The sequence below is a fragment of the Staurois parvus genome, unplaced genomic scaffold, assembly GCF_062004578.1.
Source record: "Staurois parvus isolate SC_StPar_1 unplaced genomic scaffold, SC_StPar_1.0 ptg000145l, whole genome shotgun sequence".
Classification (NCBI taxonomy): Eukaryota; Metazoa; Chordata; class Amphibia; order Anura; family Ranidae; genus Staurois; species Staurois parvus.
The window spans coordinates 15,026,179-15,047,788 of record NW_028317941.1 but is presented as its reverse complement, the minus strand read 5'-3'; the positions used below and the strand labels follow the sequence as shown (position 1 = coordinate 15,047,788).

The 21,610-nt window shown below is 39.4% G+C and overlaps 1 protein-coding gene across 2 annotated transcripts in view; it reads left to right on the top strand.

The window, feature by feature from the left end:
- POLA1 (DNA polymerase alpha 1, catalytic subunit) overlaps positions 1-21,610 on the top strand; it is a 472,294-nt gene that overhangs the window by 208,920 nt on the left and 241,764 nt on the right. For both annotated transcript variants that reach the window (XM_089673893.1, XM_089673892.1), the window contains one exon: positions 6,400-6,574. In XM_089673893.1, the coding sequence (XP_089530019.1) occupies positions 6,400-6,574 (175 nt within the window). The remainder of the gene's footprint in view (positions 1-6,399; positions 6,575-21,610) is intronic.

Here is a 21,610-nt window from a genome sequence, read left to right as displayed (position 1 = left end):
GGAGTTGACCACATGGAAAAGGCACTTTCAGATGTGGTGATTGCTGACAGTGTCCCTGGGTAAGAGAGTGCACCCAGGTCACCCTGCTGAACAATATTTCAACCAAGATGTGATACCATGGGAGTGGCGTTCTTTGATGACTTGCACGTGCAGAAGTTTAAAAACAATCCAGACATTTCAGACAATGCATTCGTGGATAGAGAAACCTGAGCCCACTCAAGAACCAGGATTAAAAGATGTGCTCAGTTATAAACCATTTTTGTGGAACCAATGCTATTGGCTCAGTTAACTTATATGACTGGAGCAATATATTGTATTGATACATGGTTCTGGATTTGAGGAGCTAGTTTGAGTCACCACCCTGTCTATTCTAGCACCAATTAAAAACAAAAATATGGATATATATTTTCTGAATATTGTATATTTCTAGTAGTGATATATAATATGTATTGTTTTGTGTGTGTGTGTTTTTTGTTTTTTTAGTTTGTCATTTTATTAGGTTTTGCTTTGCCTGAGTGAGATCCTTCTCTCCATCTACTCATGAAGTGGCCATTGCACTTTGCATCTAGTATATATACACATCCTTATGGAAGTGTGATATGGCGAGCACAGAGACTAACAAGGGTGGATGGGCTTGGGCGATGGTCATCGGTGTGTTTCAAATAAAGGAATTCCTCCTGAGCTTATAGGAAGTGGTACCTAAACAATAAAGCGGCCAACACTCTAAACTGATACCTTAACAGTGATGTAATCAACTAATAAATTAGTGCAGCACTAAGGAATATTAAATCAATACTATAAAACCATGCAATAATAACATACCATAAAAAGATGAGTGAAAAATCCAATATCTATGTACTGTGCATAAGGTGCTCAAAAGGTGTATACTGAGGTCATAACATGGCCTCTAATGAGTGCAATCACACAAATGAATATAAAAAAGTGAAACAACCCCCTTTGTTATTAAATATCCCCTATTCAAAATAAATATAACATAGATCCCCTGTGCTTGGGGAAAATAACACACTAACTGATTAGTGCTGAAGTGACCAAACCAAAAATGTATTCAATCAAAAAATGATTTTGAAATACAATTATAACACACAAAGTCTCTGATAGTGCACAAATCTTCAAAACAATAGTGCTTCAAAAAACAATTTTGAGGAAGCCACGTGGTCTAGTGACGCAACGCGTAGGTACACGGTGACGCAGCTTCCGGTACGCGGTGACGCACATATGGCGTGGACGCTATATTAGGGCACCCAGTTATCCCTAACCCATGCAGTACACCCAGGCATGAGGTTTGAAAGCGATTTTATCATATTTTACAAGTGAGTGGGCATTTTTTAAACCAAATAAAGGAGTTGTTACTTTTAAATTCTACACTTTGGAGGATCTTTTTTTCTCTCACCATGGTCCGTGGGGAGGAATATATTGCTTAGCAGATGTATTTATTGCGAGAGGCATGGAGTATCATATTTACAACCTGAGAGGGGGACCGCAGGTGGAGTACTACTGATACTAGCCATTGCCTGAGAAGGATCCAGGAGTGATCCTGAAAGCGAAGTGTCTCATTGGGTCGCTTAAAGGAGGTGAGGGGGCAATTTAGCCACTGAGGATATGTGGGCTGACACAATCACAGTATCACAAAGTTTTCACTTTGCATGGAAAATTGTTTTTTGAAGCACTATTGTTTTTGAAGATTTGTGGACTATCAGAGACTTTGTTCTAATTGTATTTCAAAATCATTTTTTGATTGATTACATTTTTGGTTTGGTCACTTTAGCACTAATCACTTAGTGTGTTATTTTCCCCAAGCACCGGGGACCTATGTTATATTTATTTTGAATAGGGGATATTTAATAACAAAGGGGGTTGTTTCACTTTTTTATATTCATTTGTGTGATCGATTGCACTCATTAGAGGCCTTGTTATGACCTCAGTATAGACCTTTTGACCACCTTATGCACAGTGCATAGATTTTGGATTTTTCACTCATCTTTTTATGGTATGTTATTATTGCATGGTTTTATATTATTGATATTCCTTAGCGCTGCACTAATTTATTAGTTGATTACATCGGTGTGTTTCATTAGCTGCGCCTCCCCCTGGCTGTCCACATACCCTGTAGGTGTGGTGAAAGGCCAGGCATTGGAACGAGACTTCAACTTGCCCACAACATTCTAGTAACTGTAAGTGCTGATAGCTGACACGTAGGCGATAAGATGGGTCTGGGCCCAGTTGACGTCATATGATGGCTGATCGGCTGGTGTCTAGCGCCCTTTCTGGAGCCTTAAATAGAAGATGTGTGTGGTGATAGCAGCAGGGAATAGGGGAGACATTGATTCGAGGAAGTGTGAAAATGCAGACCACCGTAGTCCACTGAATCTTGATACATGGCAAGATCTTGGGGAATACTGGAATGGTTGCTATCTTTTGGCTGTAAGGAAGCAACACTGGCTGGAGAGGAGACTATATGTTTTTCTTGGAGCAATGGGGGATACTGAGAGGAATGTGTCTTTTGACAGGATATATATAGGGAGGGGGGGGGGTATAGATTGTCTAATAGATATAGGAATGCATTGAAAACCAATTAATCTGTTCCTGAGATCAGAAAAAAGTAAATGCTACTAAAATACCGCATGAGTTATGTTATCAAGTCATGCTGTATTTTAGTAGTGACAACCATGTGTTAATGTTTCAGCTGTCATCGGTGTTCCTCACTAACAGCTGAATGTAAAACAATTGCCGGCAATTAAAAAAATAATTTAAAAAACAGCGTGGGGTCCCCACTCCCATCCATACCAAGCCCTTTGGGACTGGTATGGATTTTGAGGGGAACTCCTACGCCAAAATTTAAAAAAAAAAATGGTGGGGGTGGGGGGAATCCATACTAGACCCTTATCCTAGCAACCCTACACCGATTTTTTTTATTTGTTATGGCGCTGGTTTTTAAAAGTAATTACCACTTTTTTTTTCTCTTCTCTATAGCTCAGAAATTCAGCTGTCACTTTCCCCTCACCTAAAAGAAAGTTTTCTTTTAGTTTATTTCCCGAGAAACAATGTTTCCTTTTAGCTTCTTAAAAGAAACAAAGTTTCCGTTAACTCCGGGGAAAGTGACAGTTAATTCAGTGATCTACAGTGAAGAAAAAAAAAGCCGGCAATTGCATTTAAAAATCAGCACTGACATACGCTTCGCATTGTTTTCAATGGATTTTCTTTCTTAAACCGAAAATTACATTAACCGAGGCGTTTGTACACTGAGGTATTACTGGAGGCATGTTTGAGTGTGCTTGAGGGCGGTGACTCATTTGCTTGACATGTATTGTAATGTGGATGGAGGTTGGATGCATCCATCAATGGATGTAGTTGTGGGTTGGGTGAGGGGATGTGCAGGAGGTTTGTGTGGGTGGTGGATTTTTGTGCTGGGCGGTATGAGTTCTGAATTTGTTTGCTTTTGGGGTGGACATGTGGTATACATGTGTGATATGTGGAACTTGCGTGGATATGTGTGTATGTGGTATACCGGTGTGTATGTGTGGGTGTGGTAATATACATATGTGATAATGGAGGTTGTTTATAGGTGGATGTATGGATGCATGTGGATATACACAGTACTTGCTAGTTTTACTTGGACATAAGTCTAATTTTAGATGGACCTAGTGTGAGCAGACTTTGAGTTAATTAGCTGATGCCAGTTGGAATGTATGTATTTGTTTATGCCAAATTCTAACCCTACCATCCGAATGTCACAACATCCAGTCTGCTCATTCTCCTCTGACATCCACCAGGCATTTTCGTCCACACAACTGCCGCTCAGTGGATATTTTTTTTTCGGGCTATTCGTTGTGAACCCTAGAGATGGTTGTGCATGAAAATCTCAGTAGATCAGCAGTTGAAATACTCAGACCAGTCCGTCAAGCACAGACAACCAAGCCACGTTCAAAGTCACTTAAATCCCCTTTTTTCCCCTTTTTTAAAGTGGCGTGTGTTTGTGTGTATGTGTGTATGTATACACACACACACCTCAGCATTGAGTACACCCCAACAGATTTGTCAGAAAACCTTTCCTTTCAAAATCAACATTTTCTATGGGACACTATACTACAAAATACTCCCACAAATGTGGGCCATTGATTTCAAACAAGATTTGTTAGGACAAAAATATTTGTGTGTGCAAGCTAACTAATTCATTCAAGACCATGTTGCAAAAATGAATATACCCCAATGAAAGCAAAGCTAAATTTTAGACAAAATCCTAATTAACAAGAATTCAATTACAGGTGAGCTTAATTCATTAAAGAGTCCAGCAGTCAGTTGATTATAAATGTTTTTTTTTAACAAAGAAAGCTTTACTTATCAGTTGGAATACTGTGGCAAAAGTGATACAAACATTTAACAAAGATGAAACTGCAACCATCTTACAGAGATGTTCAGCCCGTCCACTGAAGTTAACACCTCAGCAGGAGCATCTTCTTATGGTGAGAAGGGTTGAAGAAAATCACCATGCAGGTTCACTGCAGTTAGCTAACAAAGTTGAAAGCCAAACTGTTGTTTCCCGTGACACAATACGGTGTACACTGCAGAGGAATGGCATGCATGGGGCTCATCCACGAAGGAAGCCTTTCCTAAAGCCCGCCAAGAATTTGCCAGGGCCCATGCTGAAAAAGAAGACTACTACTGGGACTCTCTACTCTGCAGTGATGAGACGAAGATAAATGTTTTTGCAACTGATGACTTCAAAACGGTATGGCGTCGCAAAGGTAAAAAGTACAAAGAAAAATACATGGTGCTTACAGTGAAACGTGGCAGTGTCCTTCTGTGGGGCTGCATGAGTTCTGCTGGTGTCGGGAAGCTGCAGTTCATTGATGATATCATTCATGAACACATGTACTGTTCTATATTGAAAGAAAAGATGCTACCATCACTCTGTGCCCTTGGCCGTTTTCCAACATGACAAGTATCCAAAACACACATCTAAGGCCACTGTTGCATTTCTGAAGAAGAACAGGGCGAAAGTGAATCAGTGGCCAAGTATGTCTCCTGATCTGAACCCAATGGAACACGTTTGGGTAATTCTGAAGAGACAAGTTAAGCATCACTCTCCATCCAGCATCCAGACTCTAAAAGAGGTCGTTCTTGAAGAATGGAAAAAGATAGATGTTGCAATATTTCGCCAACTTGTTCATTCCATGCCTAGAAGACTTGATGCTGTCCTTACAAATCATGGAGGTCATACAAAATACTAGCTGTAGTAGTTTTTGTTGTGGGGTGTGTTCATTTTTGCATCAACTAATTTGAGCAAAACTGAAAATTTTGTAATCTAAGTTATATTATTAATCTTACTTTCATGTAATGAGCTAAACAAATGTGTAAAACTCAGTTTTGTCAAAATTTTGGAAATTGTTCTTGCGTTCATTAAGCTATTGATTAAAATCTTAGAAGAGGTGTACTCCATTATGCGGAGCAGTGTGTGTGTATGTATGTATGTATATATATATGTGTGTGTGTAAAGAAAAAAAAAATTATATATATATATAAAATGGAGAGATATAGATACCATAGCTATATATGTTTTCCCTCTGTTTCTATTTACTGATTGCTACCAGTGTGTGTTTGGGGGTGAGGTGGTGGGGCCTATATGAGGGTGCACTGGTGGGGAATTCCTAGCAGAGCTTTTAGCCAGTGTCCGATCACCTGAAGGTAGCCGTATATAACCTTTTGTCTATGACTACACATCCTGTTTCCTGTACTGTACTCAATGAAATAATATTTACAGTCAAGTCGAAATTTCCTTCATCTTACCCGTACAGTCCAAGACACAGGATGTGACGTGTAGTATCAGAATTCCCATTTTACTTTTTGTCTCTGACAACATTGAGAAGATTTTCCCTCATTTCCTTGTAGGTCTGATGAATGTCAGCCAGCCTAGAAAGTGAGGGAAAATAATCTTAATGGGGACACCATACAGAAGGTTCTAACTACTTCTGTTTCAATCCAAAAACAGAGAAAGCTTTGCCTTGGGTTTAACTTGGAATAGATGGAAAACATCTAAAAAGGGGAAATGTGTACCTAAACTAAATAAATCTCTTAACTTTTCATGAATTCACTGAAAATATTTTGACTTTACTACAGTTTGCAAATCGAATATGCTTTTCTTTTTTATTCTAACTTTGTTATATACTTTAAATGTGTATAAGTTTGTATACTCCTTTTGAATTGATATTAGTGACTATGAATTTGTCAGGCCTTTTGAAGGGGGGGAAAGGGGGAGTAGCAATATGATTATTATATACAGTCTTCAGCACCTGTTTCTGACCTTGCACAGTGATAGAACGCATAAATCTGCTGTCCCAGTCTCTCGAAAATAGACTTTGTGTGCTTTCCTCTTTCATGTAGGACGGGTCAAATCTTAGTGCCAGCCAGAGAGCATATGCTCCTGAACAGCTGCAAAAACAAGACAACCTTTCCATTGACACACAATACTACCTGTCACAACAAGTCCACCCAGTGGTGTCTCGAATATGTGAGCCCATAGATGGGATAGACTCTGCACTTATTGCTGCATGGCTAGGTAAGTATTAACATACAGTAAGAAGAATATATATTTTTGACTAATTATAAAAATTATTTTTGAAATTGGGTGCTTTCTGTCTTTCTTATGTCTGCTTTCAAAATTGATGTGATCTGAAAGCTAATTCCAGTTTCTAAACATCCAGCACATCTTCAACAAGCCGATACTTTGACCTCTTGCAGGTGGTCACAACATCAAATTGGAAGGAAACCCAAGGCCTGCACATAGCAGTGTTTGCTGACAGATATGTTTTTGTGATCTGGGAGGTCCTGAGTATTTAGATTTAAACTTTCTAGTTTACCATTCCCCAAATAAAAAAAATGTACCCAGTGCAGTAGATCTTGAATGGATAAGGATTTCTGTGACAGCCATCCTCCCCTTGTGTGGTTGGTTGTGCTCTTTGCATAAGAATATTTGCATATCCTGTGTGTGGGCATCTTGAGACACAGACTTATCAATGAGGGGAAATTCAGGTAACCATGGCCCACTAGGATTCACTGTACATATATACAGTTATTTGACCTAATTAGAACACCTTTGTGAATAAAGCTTTAGATTGCTTTTATTGTGTTTAAAAAAATAAAAAAAAAAGTGCATGTTGAGGAATACACCTCTTCGGTTATTTTTAATTGTACTTGTATGTACAGATACTTTTGCAATGTATAGTGAACCTTTTAATATTCCACTGATCTAAAGTTTACTCATGACCCCAGAACAGTAGCTGTAGCATTATATCATGTGACAAAGAAAATACAAAATTCACATCCTCCGAAATACAAAAGACTAATGGTATATTTAAAATTCCGTGGTATGTATAAGCAATTTGACATCTTTGTATTTGAGCTCAACACAATTCTTAATCTTTTTTTTTTTTTGTATCCTTTCCTGGTACTTTTTTTTGGATCTAAGATAATCCATTCAGCATGTTTTTAGTGTCAGAATCTAATTTGTGATTACACCAGTGAATGGACATTTTCTTGTTTGAGTTGTTGCCCATGGCAATCATATTTCCATTGTTTTGATTCTAATTCATATATAGATGGTACTGAATGATGATGGCAAGCAAAAAAGGTATTCAGATTTCCATTAGTGAGGCCCAGGACTATGTTTCTTTTTTTTTTTCTTTAATATATAGATTGTAACTAATTGGTTTCCTAATGTACCACTTGCTTTGTACAGCTTTGGCAAAGAATTGCATGTGTGTGCCTGATTATCTGAATTTTAACTGTTTGGTTTTCTTTTTTTTCTGCAAAAATACTTACAATTTCCACTATTGTAATAGTTTTAATGTATGTATAATGAAACATTTATACTGTAATTTGAAGAATGAAATTATTTTGCTTGCCACTAGGTGGCAGCACTATCCACTGCAACACATAAACAAAGCATTGTCCAGTTATTGTCTCCAATGTGCTAATTTTCTATCATATTGGTTCTAAGGATTACATCATCATGCTTTCTTTTAAATTTACAGACCAGTATGGATTGTAAATGCATACATCCCACACAATCTAGAGGAAAAAGCGTATTGAAATAAAGTGATAAATACGGAACCACACTAAGAATTCACAGCTCTTAAAGTTTTTGAGTATATACTGTATATATTTTTTTCTGTTAGAGTTTTTAAAATGGTTGAAAGATGAAGTTTATAAAAACTCATGGAAGTCATTTTCCTTGAGTTCTTCACTTTGTTGTGTTTAACCTTGTTTTATAAAAAAATAATCCCCTCTCCTGTAAACATATCAATTCCATTTTCCTTCTCTAGGGGAGGGGATAAGATAAAAGGTTAGACCGCCAGCGACAGTGATAAATGATACAAGCTGCCATGAACCAGAGAGTAAATCTGAAATAATTAACAGGGCCAATTGGCTTTGTCAGTGTCATGAAGTGATAATGGAGCTGGGTGCAGAAATGAGGTTTCATCTCGACCACTTCTCAGGGTCTTCCTTTTCCATTGTGAAATGATAGTTGCAGGCCCCCACCCCCCCACCGCTTAGTGTTAGGATTTTGTTTAGCAAACAGGGAGCCAGAGTGCCCTATGGCAGGTGGATGCAGTCTTCATACCTTTAGGAGCCAGTGACCCATAAAGCTCTTAGGGAAACTAGAGGGCATATCCTGGTACTACCACTCCCTGCTGTGTTTAAAAGGATGAAAAATCCTGTGTTCATTTTCATGGATTTTCTGAAAATACAAAGAAAAGTATGTTCTGTATTTTTCCCTAATTGAGGTTAGAGACACATTTTAGAAACTCTAAGCTAAGGACAAAAGCAAAACGAAAAAAGTCACTAAGGACAAAATAAAAAAGTGAAATTTGTTTCATACATATACAGACTTTAAAGGCCTCCTCTAGAAGATTGTATCCCTTATTTAATACGTTATAGTTTGTGTGAAATAACCCTAGGAAGTCCCATCAGATTTAGTCTTTGAATGATCTGACTTTAGTAAACTAAAGTGTTTCTGTTGAGTTAGTGTTCACTGGACTGCCGTCACAATGTCCTGTAATATTAGACATGGCTAGATTCTAGAGCATTATTGAGCATGACAGAATAGAAGGCAAACATGCTCACAATAACTCACAGCATTGCTGGTGCTTGACCACATACATACCAATGCAACAGGTATTCAAATGTTTTTCATGATACCCTTGACATGAATGAGTTGCGTACTTTTTTAAAAGGAGTTGCTTTATAGTCTTTTCTATATGCAGGCAGGTAAGGGCAAACACATTTAAAATGTATCCTTTTTATAATATAAAAAAAAGTTGATAGGCTTAAGAAAGGTGGTCTTGACCAAAACCCTTTGTACAATGTAAGCGGTTAATGACAAAAATGGGGACACATTGATGTAGTGGTACTGCTGCTCTTTTTACATCAGACAACTATTAGTGAACTGCAGTGGAACACATTGTGCATACAGTTCACTGTAAGACGTTTGAAAGGCTTCCTCGCTATGCACATTCTCTTATGTTCAGTGTTTGTTTTGGGTACTGTGTAATACCTGTTCTTGTACAATTTAACCACTTCCCATCTGGCCCATATATATAAATGGCCAGATGGGAGCATAGCAGGAGCGGGTGACAGTTTATAAACGTCCTCCCTGCATCCCTGCCTGTGCGCGCTCCCTGGGAGGACACAGCGGAACACCGATCGCTGTACGAGATATCTGTGTTAGGTTCCGATCATGTGATCACTGATTGGCCAATCAGTGATTACATGAATAGTAGTAAGCAAGATGTCACTTCTGACATCATTGCTTACTACTAGTGAAATCTGTAAATGATCACAGAGGTCACATGGCTCAAGGCTATTCACAACAGCCTTGTACCATGTGAAGAGCTGTGACCAATCACAGCTCGCACATTATTTCTCAATCGCTGCAAGAATGCAGCCAGAGAGAAGGAGAAATGATTGCTTTTACAGCCTTTATGGCTGTAAAAGCAATCCGTGTAAAAAAAAAAAAAATCTTCATCACCCCCCACAAGTAGTACAGTGTCGCTAGGGTGACAGTATATGTTAAAAAAAGAAGAAAGATTATTTGCAAAATTTTATAAGAAAAACATTTTTGTTTCAAAATGTTTGGACTTTTTTATTTAGCAAAAAAATTAAATTACCAGTGGTGAATAAATACCACCAAAATAAAGTTTTATCTGTCTTTAAAAACAAATGCAAAAAAATTCATATGGGTACAGTGTTGCATGACCGTGCAATTGTCATTCAAAGTGTGATAGCGCTAAAAGCTGAAAATTGGACTGGACAGGAAGGGGGTGAAAGTGTCCTGACTTGAAGTGGTTAAAAAGGTCCTGGAAAGTACTATTTATGAGCTAGGGAGCAGATAATTACATTTGCAACAATAGAAGAAAAGACCTTTCAAAAGCAAGAAGTTAGCTGCACATTGGTTTGCCTGTTGTGTCCTTTCCCAATATTTGCTTTACTAAACAGCACTGACTGTTTTGCCAGAAGTAGTAATTTTTTATGTCACCTAAACCCAGAATCTAAAGCGTTAAATATATACACAATTATGAGCTTTGCGCTCAATGTGAAGACTTCATTTTATATGAAACTTCCCCCCACCCTACTGCTAGCTACTTAAGTTGACACATTAAATGAGGGAAAATACTTTTAAAATCTTGATGTGGAGGCTGTGTCAAGAAGAGTCAGTGTTTGATTATTCATTTGTTGCCTATTTATGTCGCCTTCACACACTTAGCATCCAAGCAAGAGATTTTCTACCAATTAACACCTTTTCTTGCACCACCTTGCTCAGATTGGTGGAATATGCTAATTTCCCTATTTTATGTAAGATTATGATTGTACACTGAGGTATTGCCACAGTAATGTATGACACATAGGAACTTCAGTATTTTTTAGGTGGATGAGTGCATATGTTCTCCCTAACCAGTAGAATTATTGTGGTTATTTCAGAATGCACTAGAATATATGACTTGTAGAGCAATTCTCCTTTTCATATATCAGCACCTTATTATTTATTATTTATTACAGGTACTTATATAGCGCCATCAATTTACACAGCGCTTTTACATATATATTGTACATTCACATCAGTCCCTAACCCTCAAGGGGCGTACAATCTAAGGTCCCTAACTCACATTCATACATGCACATACTAGGGCCAATTTTGACAGGATCCAATTAACCTACCAGCATGTTTTTGGAGTGTGGGAGGAAACCGGATCACCCGGAGGAAACCCACGCAGGCACAGGGAGAACATGCAAACTCCAGGCAGGTGGTGCTGTGGCTGGGATTCAAACCAACAACCCTAGTACTGCCAGGCGGAAGTGCTAACCATTTAGCCATTGTGCTGCCCACCTTGGTGCATGCATTTTAATGTAAATATTTTTTTTTGGGGGGTGGGGGCAAGCTCTAGGTAAAATGTGACAGGCTCTCCTTATTATTAGATATCTGTGCTCTGATCTCAATAGCTTTCACATGTATATAATCTAGCACTTGCTATGTCTATTTGCACCATATTGGCACTGTAGCATTTGCATTTTGTAAAGCAGAATAGGACTGGCTAGAGAGGGATTACTTTGACACAGTTGGCCAGCTTAGACATGTATTTCAATGTATGCAAACTAAAAATCCCCATTTTTTTTTTAATGGAAAAGCTTGCTAGAGATGGTGCATTGCATTGTGCAGAGGTTTTATCCAACATTTTTAAGGCACTCCTTGTTGAGACATCAATAAAGGACTTTTAAACTATAGCAGCTGGGAGTGTGCTTAAAAGTCCTTGATATTAGCATCGTATATAAATGTCGCTGGGGCTTAAGAGGTTAAATTGACAGTTATTTAGTGTTCACACTCTTAGGAAACATTTTACACATTTGGTCAGGTTTTTAATGGCAATTTCTGGTAAATTCAAAAGTACAATAAAATGTAGAAATTTGTTGAGGTCAAAATGTACAGCCTGTGCATTTATCATACATTAATGTTTTTCCCTCTTTGTGGAAGCTTTATCAGACATACGGCAGAACAGAAAAAAGAAAATAACCAGCTCAATGGAAGAAAAAATACTTTACTGAAATTAACATTCTTGATTGTATATGGTGCTATTTTTATCGCCAGTGTTGCTCCAGATTAGCCTTCACACTTGAACCATTATTATGCTTTCATGTTGCATAATGCTTTCTGTCAATACATTGCATAAGTAATATTACATACTAGAGAAACATTAGCTATTCAATACTCATAAAATCCTCAATTAAACAAGTGGATATTGCTTCTCATTGGTTTCTGACAGAGAAGAGAGTAAAGCACTTGATGATTGGCATGTACTCTGTGTAACATTCTACACAAATGCCTGCTCTAGACTTAAATGATCGCTTTTACTCAGTTTAATTAGCTGTGATTTTCTTTTGTAAATTTCAGTAGGAAATTGTGTCCATAATCCAAACTCAGTACATGAATAGTGTAACTGTTAAAGAGTCCCTGTCTGTCGCTTTTAAGTGGGCTATGACAGCATGTACAGTGGGTATAGAAAAGAATCACCCCTTTAAAATCACATTTTGTTGCTCTGCAGCCTGAAATGAAGACAGACACAGTTTTTGTTTTATCCAGCTGTATTTACTCAGTGCAACTTATAATATCCAAGTGAAAGATATAACACCATCATGTCAGAAAAAATGTTGTTTAAAGAAATTCCAAAAACGAATCACATCCCCCTGCCAACCGAAACAAACAACTATGGGTGGGAAGGGCACGGTCAAGATCTCCGGGATAAAGTTGTGGACAGGCACAAGTCAGGAGATGGATACACAAGAATTTAAAGGTTTTATCAATGCCTAGAAGCAGTGAAGTTTATTGTTAAGAAGTGGAAGGTATTTTGTATAACACAGACCCTCCCTGGATCAGAATGTCGCTCCAAACTGGATGAAAGAGCCAGAAGGAAACTGGTCAGAGAGGCTACCAAGAGGCCTAATGCAACTCTGAAGCAGTTGCAGGACTTTATCACAGAGTGGTCATTGTGTGCATGTGACATCAATATCACAAATTCTCCACAATTGTGGCTTCTATGGGAGGGTTGCAAGAAAAAAGCTGCTCCTTAAGAAAGGCCACATGCAGTCACAAGTGAGCTTTGCCAAAACACACCTTGTTGGTGTTTTTGGCCTTAAAACTATATATCTGGCAGAAATCCAATACAGCTCACCATCCAAATAACATAATTCTTAGGCTACATTCACACTAGCGTTGTGTGCAGGCGGCAGAAAGGTAAAAGCGCTTCCCAAACGCCTCGGACAATCCTGCACATTGCAGCACATGGTGCTGTTCTAACGGGAGCGTTAGCGGCGTGGCAAAACGCACGCCTCTGGTCGAGTCAGGAGGCGTTGAAGCCTCCCATTCTAGTCTATAGTGCCGCTCCGCAAACGCCCGGCCGGCATTTGAAGTGCGGTTGCGGGGCATTTGCGGAGTGGTAACACCATTCAAACTTCATTATAGGCGTTTGTAGGGCGTTTTTAACGCACGGCAACCGCCGCTGAACCGCGCATGCGGCATTTGCCGAGCGTTAAAAAACGTTCCTCAAACGCCAGACCAATGCTTGCCAAACGCTATAGGGGCATTTGGCAAGAGTTGGTAAAACAGTCAAGTGTGAACGAGCTCTTACAGTAAAGCATGGAGGTGGTAATATCCTGTTATGGGGTGTTTCTTTGCAACAGGGACTGGAGCACTTGTCAGGATAGCTGGAAAAATGGATGTGGCAAAATACCATACAATTCTTGAGGAAAATCTACAGTCATCTGCCAGATAGTTGTTAATGGAAAGAAGGTTTACCTTCCAACATGACAATGACCCAAAGCACACAGCAAAAATGACCACACAGTGGTTGAAGGAGAAAAAGGTGATTGTCCTTGCATGGCCTAGTCAGAGCCCAGACTTAATCCCCATTGAAAATCTGCAGAATGACTGCAGTCCACAAACGGTCACTATAAAATTTAAGTGAACATGAGCAGTTCTGCTAAGAAGAGTGGGCAAATACTGAAGAATCTAGGTGTGCAAATTTAGTACAGACATATCCCAACAGACTAAAGGCTGTGATTAAAGCAAAAGGTGGTTCAACAAGATACTGAGACAAGGGGGTGATCCTTTTTTCCAACCCGGTGATTGTTTTTGAGTATTGTTTTCCTGACATATCTTTCACTTGGATGTTGTAAGTTGCACTGGTTAAAACAAAACTGCATCAGTGTTCATTTCAGGCTGCAAAGCAACAAAATGTGATTTTGTTTTTTTAAAGGGGAGTCATTCTTTTCTATACCCACTATACATATAAAATTCTATGCCCCCTGTACATGTAAAATTCCTGGCCTTCCCGTCTTTGAGCCAATATAGAACCCCTGGATTGAATCTGTCACAGAAACGTGATCCTATTTTGATATTTTTTCTTTTTTCATTTAATCCACTTTCTATGAAGATGGAGCACTGCAAACTCTTCATACTTTTCATTGTCTACTCTCCATTTTTCTTTTCTCTCTCTGTTCTCTTCTCTTTTCTCCCTCTCTCTCTCTCTCTCTCTCTCTCTCTCTCTCTCTCTCTCTGTTCTCTTTACTCAGGCTTCTGGCAGACTCACTTGTTTCAGTTTAGTGACAATTGGTTGGATTTTCTAAAGATGATATAACACATCACAATCTTTTCCCTTGAATCTGCATTATTGTAATCTATAACTGACACGATTCTCTGTTCTATTTGTACTGTCAAAATTTTCAATAAATTATTGAAAGTAAAATTCCTGGCCTTCCTCTACAGTCCTGTGTGTGTGAAATTTGACAGCTCTCTCCATGATACAAGCATAAGAACATTGCCAACTAATACAGTCAATCACAAAACAGAAGGACACATTTAAAAGGATAGTAAACTCTGCTTTTCAACTTTTACCTGCAAGTAATCCTACAAAAAGGTACAGTGCTCTGAAGGGATGGCATACTCATGCCGTCCCTTCAGTGCTCTGTGTCGTGGCGGCGATTCCTGCATGCATGCACAGGAGTGACATTGCAGCTTGGCTATTTGAGCACCCGCAGCCTGCGAACCCAAAAGGAAGACCGGGTGAAGATGGAAGCCTTATCAGTAAATGCGTGCCGCTGGAGGGCTTCATTTTAAGGTAAGTATGCCATAATGTGCCAGTATGTGGTATATACTAGTTCATTATGGTTTAAACCACTTGGGGCCCATGTTTCTTTAAAAAAAAGAAAAAAAAAAGTTTACTACTGTTTTAAGGGCGGCAGTGGCTTAGTGATTAGCACATCTGCTTTGCAGTAAATGGGTCATGGGTTCGATTCCTGACCATGGCGCCTCCTGCATGGAGTTTGCATGTTCTCCCTGTGCTTGCATGGGTTTCCTACGGGTGCTCCGGTTTACTCCCACACTCCAAAGACATGCTGGTAGGTTAATTGGATCCTGTCTAAATTGGCCCTAATATGTGTATGTATGAATGTAAGTTAGGGACCTTAGATTGTACACCCCTTGAGGGTTAGGGACTGATGTGAATGTACAATATATATGTGTAAAGCGCTGCGTAAATTGACGGCGCTATATAAGTACCTGAAATAAATAAAGATGACCTAGCTGAAAGAAAAGCTGGGTATACAAACACAGATTTTTATCCACCTTCTCATTTGCTAGCTTTAATACATGGCTGTTGAAACTCAAGTCTTTAACCACTTTAAGTCCAGACACTTTCACCCCCTTCCTGCTCTGGCCAATTTTCAGCTTTCAGTGCTATCACACTTTGAATGACAATTGCGCGGTCATGCAACACTGTACCCATATGAATTTTGTAGCATTTTTTGAGACATAAAACTTTCTTTTGGAGGCATTTATTCATTTATTCTTATGAAATTTTGCAAATAAATAATCTTTCTTCATAAATCTTAGCCAAAATGTATTCAGCTAGATTTTTAGTAAAAAAAAAAAAAAAAAAAACCCACGTTAGTTTATAACCAAAAATTATAATTTTTAAATTTTTTTTTTATGCTGATTGCTTTTACACCCATAAAGGCTGTAAAAGCAATCATTTCTCCTTCTCTCTGGCTGCATTCTTGCAGCCATTGAGAAATACCGTGAGAGCTTTGATTGATCACAGCTTGTCACATGGTACAAGGCTGTTGTTAATAGCCTTGTACCATGTGACCTCTGTGATCATTCACAGATTTGACACGAAGTAAGCAATGATGTCAGAAGTGACATCTTGCTTACTACTGTTTATGTGATCACTGATTGGCCAATTGGTGATCACATGATCGGGACCTCACACAGAGGTCCCATACAGCGATCCAGACACAGCAGGCACCGGATCGTGGTGCCGCGTGATCCCAGGAAGTGCGCACAGGTAAGGAAGCGGGAGAACTTTTATAAACGGCCACTTGTTCCTGCACTGCTCCCATCCGGCTGTTTATGTACTTGGGCCGGACAGGAGGTGGTTAAAGGTAGGGGCATTACTGATTCTGTCACTTCTATCTTGCTCAAAGCAAGAAAATTGTCTACTTGCAGGATCTACCATCACATTTGGAACGGCTATTTTGGCTGCATCAAAGCAGGCACCTCAGCACTCAGGAGTATTTTATTCCTCATATCCCAACCCTTCATCCTGTCTGGTCTGGAGCAACATCTAGCGCTTGGTACTCTAAAGGGACACGTGACTGCCCAATACACTTTTTGTTTCAATTACCTTTTTTGTACAAGGTGTTCCTCATGTTAATCTCCTACTTTGACCCCCACCCCATCCCAGGGACTCCCTGGGATCTAAATCTGACACTTTGAGTTCTATTTAGAAATCTAGAATATCCTATTGGAGGTTCTAGTCCGTAAAGTGGCCTTTTAGTTAGTACCTAGCAGCAGCATCTTCCTTCCAGAAAACGGATTCCCTTTTTTGTTTTCCCTGAATGTAGGTCATCCTCCTTTAATCTTCCACCATAGCTAGTAACTCAGGGATCTCATTTCTGGGGCTTTATGCCCTCAAGAAAAGCTCCCCCCACTTCCCTGTCAGGGCCCACTTCACCAGATATATTGGGGATTCCTGGGATTTTAGTATCAACCATCAGTTTTTGCAGGTTCCAAAGCTGCCACTGGATCTTACGTTAATACTCGTTCAAATTTTTACAGAATGGATCTCCAGGCTTCTGTGCCTTTTGACTGTAAGGTGCTTCTAGCTGTTATCTGGAAATTTCAGGCCAGTGGTTCCATGTTTCCATAGGCCTGGTTGCTGTTGTATGTTGTTGTTGCCCACCCCTCAGTTTGTTGCCTACTGTACTGTACGATTAGAGCCGCCTTCCGGGGAATCAAAAAAACCTGGCAGGTAAAAATGAAATTTGTGGAGTACAAGGACAGAGGCCCTTCCCCTCCATTTTATGTTTCTCCTTATTGCTTGTTTCATAACTGGTGACTTCTTTGAGTGGGTGGTGTTATACTATGAGGAAGGTTATATGACGGCTCACTATGAGGTGTTCCTGCAAAGCTTTTGCCAGTGTTCAATCACCTGAACACAGCGTCATATAAACCATGGTCTAGGACTAAAAACCTGGGTCCTGTACTGGATTCAAAGATGTGGAATTTACAGCCAAGTCCAAATTCCCATTTTTAATTACTATACCCTTTGTTCCCCCAGAGAGATGGCACTCTCCCATGTCCTGGTGTGAGACTGTTCTTTGGTGTCCTCACATCCTATGCAGGGCCATGGACCCTGTATCACTCTTGATGTAATCACATGATTTTAAATCACCAGAGTGTAGGGGAGATGAGGCTGCAGGGACTGATGTAGGAGTGCAGAGGACCCTGCAGGGAAGTAAATTGTTCTTTTCTAAATCCCCTCAACCAAAAGGAGCAGTCGAAGGATAAGTTCACTTTTAGGAGCATGTTGCTTGTTACACCCATATTTAAGGTGTAGCATGTAACTTGCTCCAATACACCCCCCCCCCCCACTGCTACTGCCCCCCTCTGTGATAGCGAGCAGTGGATCTTCTCCTCGCACCTGCTGTCACAATTCAGTCACAGCCATGGCTGTCTCATTCATTCACATCTTTCTGTGAATGAATAGACTAAAAGTTCTGTCTGCCAGTGTGGCTGACTGATTGTAGTTCTCAATGAACTGCGATAACGCTGGTGATGGTGCTCTCGTGATTCATTGAGTCCTTCTGCCATTCAGTAACTGCCTGCCCGTACAGGCAGACAGCTGACCGAAAGTCTGCCAGATCCAGGCATTGCACCCACAATCTGCTAAAGGCAGGTGCAATGCTTTACAGGTTGCAATGTAAAAAAATAATAATAAATGCACATGTTCTTACCTGAAAAAAGATGTACATTTTATTAATTTTTTTTTTCTAAACTTGGCCTTTAACCCTTGCAGTGTGGGCGCAGCCCCACTGCAAGGTAGGAGTTTTCATTTTTCTGGGCTTCAGCTTTAGCATGACATACAAAAATAACTGGAGCCACCAGTTATTTTCTGAAACCATGTAATTAGTTGAATGGAATTTACCTGTGTGTGTATACAAGGTGGTTTGTAATATTGTGTATGTGAAGATCCACCTTTTGGTAACTGGTATGTAACAGTTTTAACAACTCTGTAAAAACAGTGCGTGAAAGACAAGTCAGGGAATTCATGCAAAAATATCTCTAGGAGTACAGGTAAATCCTTCATTAATGAAAAGAGGCTGTAAACCTGTGAGTAACTGGCTAGCTATCAAAATTGAACAAGTAAGCAGGGGACTAGTAAGTGACCACTAAAAAACCTTTGACCACTCTAAAAGCGCTGCAAGTTTTAGGCAGACCATAGATGATTACATTTTCATTCCTTCCACCACAGGTGCGGTGCGGGGGAGCCCTCCTGGCCAGCAGAACACAGTGATTACTGCTAGTGGCTATAGCTGCTGGCAGTAATCACATGTATAAAAATTTACCATTTCCAGTGTTATTGGAGAGTAGCTAAAGGGAGTTACTGTTAGCTGAAGCTTACATGACATCCTGCCCACAGTTTGTTAGTACACACTTGCAATGCTATGTATGAAGCTGGAACTAAGGTTTTGAGCTGTTTCCGCTCTGAGACCAAACACTGCATGTTATCCTTAACACATCATCCCATGTGAAGCATAGAGGAGACCACAAATGCTGTGGGGATATTTTTCTGCAGCAGGCTCTGGAAGGCTTGAGGGTAGAGATTAGAACAAATAAAGCTAAATAAATAGAATCATGAAAGAAAACCAGCGGCAGTCTACAAGAAACTTAGTGTTACTAAACTCACAAAAGTAAAATCAGTCTGTATATGCAGTAAAGCATGCTTGTTATACTCACTGTGGAACCTAAGGGGTTATTCCTCTGTATTGTGTAAAAAGGCTGTTTGATCCTGACTTCTCTGATCATCCCCTTCTTCCAGAGCTCCCCTTTTATCTCCAGATAAGATATATCGTCTGGAGACACTACACATGCTCACTTTGGTGTGTATTGCTAGAGAGATTTTTATTTTTTTCTTGGGAGAGTGCATGTGATCAGCACAGAGTCTGCCCCGACAGAGGTCAGGGATTCTGCATCCTCCTAGAGAAAACTCCTACTACAAGCTTTAACCACTGCTCTGCTGAGCACAAGACTGTTCTAACTGCTGATGAGGAAAGATATTTAGCAGTTTATATTTACTCAAATAATTGCAATTCCATGTTCTCTGTACTGTGGGAGACCAGATATATAGTAAATGTAGGGTCCTGGGTTTAGGAACACTTTTACACTAGGCAGATTGACGTCACCAAGGCAATGACTACCAAGTGATAAAGTATAATAGTGGTGTAGTGCTGATAACTAAATGTGCAAACTCCACAATAAGATAAAAACATAAATCACATAAATAAATGAATATAAATATGTAAGTGATAGATCTTTCAAGATCTAGAAAAACAGTGTCTCAAACTCTGATATTATCAGTACACAAAGTGCATATGATGAAGCTGGTCCTATGCTTGGACCCTCATACAGTGACAATACCCAGTCCCACTTGGGACCAAACCCCAAAAGACTAGGTGCTATATACAGTGGATCCCAAAATAAGGGATATAATCACAAACAAAGTGAATGATTGATTTATAAAGTGTATCCCAAAATTGTGATAGAAATCAAATAAAGTGACTAGTGAATAATGTTAAACACAATATATAAACATAAACTTCATAAACGCATAAAACGATAAAAGTGTCCCAACAATTTGCCAAAGATGGGAATTACTGCCAAAATGTGCCTATATCTTCAAACCACGTGCTATAGTGCTGGTGATACTCATTTATTGGCCTGCACTGCGTTTATCCCTGAATGGAAGAGTGATATATAATTGGAAGGAAGTTACCAATGAGGCTCAGTGGAATCCGAGTGACCTGGAGAGTTGGTACCTGTAGTATCCAGAGTGATCCAAAAGGCGTGATGGCCCTTTTTGGGTCGCAGCAAGGAGGTGAGGGGACATGCCTGCCATCTAAGGATATATGCTCACCATCTGCACCAGCGCTATAGCACGTGGTTTGAAGATATAGGCACATTTTGGCAGTAATTGCCATCTTTGCTATTCTTGGCAATTTGTTGGACACTTTTTATGGTTTTATGCGTTTATGAAGTTTGTTTATTGTGTTTAACATTATTCACTAGTCACTTTATTTGGTTTCTATCACAATTTTGGGATTTACTTTATACATCATTCACTTTGTTTGTGATCATATCCCTTATTTTGGGATCCACTGTATATAGCACCTAGTCTTTTGGGGTTTGGTCCCAATTGGGACTTGTCACTGTATGAGGGTCCGAGCATAGGACCAGCTTCATCATATGCACTTTGTGTACTGATAATATCACAGTTTGAGAAACTGTTTTTCTAGATCTTGAAAGATCTATCACTTATATATTTATATTCATTTATTTATGTGATTTATGTTTTTTATCTTATTGTGGAGTTTGCACATTTAGTTATCAGCGCTACACCACTATTATATTTTATCACTTATATTTGTCCACTTATAGGTAGAGGATAGGGTGTTAGCAGCATATAGAAATTAGGTTCCATAGTTCCATATTAGCGCAGGGGGATCTCTGTCACTTTGTTAATGACTACCAAGTGCAAAGCCCCAAACTTCACAAACAATGGCTTGAAAACAATAGTGCTATTGTCTTAAAGTGATATTAAACACACACTGTTTAACTTGCATTGTCCCTTCTATTTCTGTATGTGAATGATGGCACTGTAATTATTTTATTTAAAAAAAAACACGAAGTTCCTTTGTCCTAATTGTTATACAGCTGTCACATGACCCAGATTTTTCCTAGCCTGTCTGCAGGGAAACAGTGGCAGGAGGTGCTTCTAGTCCTTTGCTGTTGGTCACATGTTGAAAAAATAAATAAATATCCATAAACTGTTTTAAATCTCCATGCAAATATGTATTTGAAGTCAAATCTTTATTTTGTAGAAATAACATGGCGTGGGTGGATTTCTGTCAATCACAGGCTGTGTCACACCCCTCAAGCCTGTGTCTTAGAATAAGAGGGAGGTGAATCAACCATAAACCATTTGCC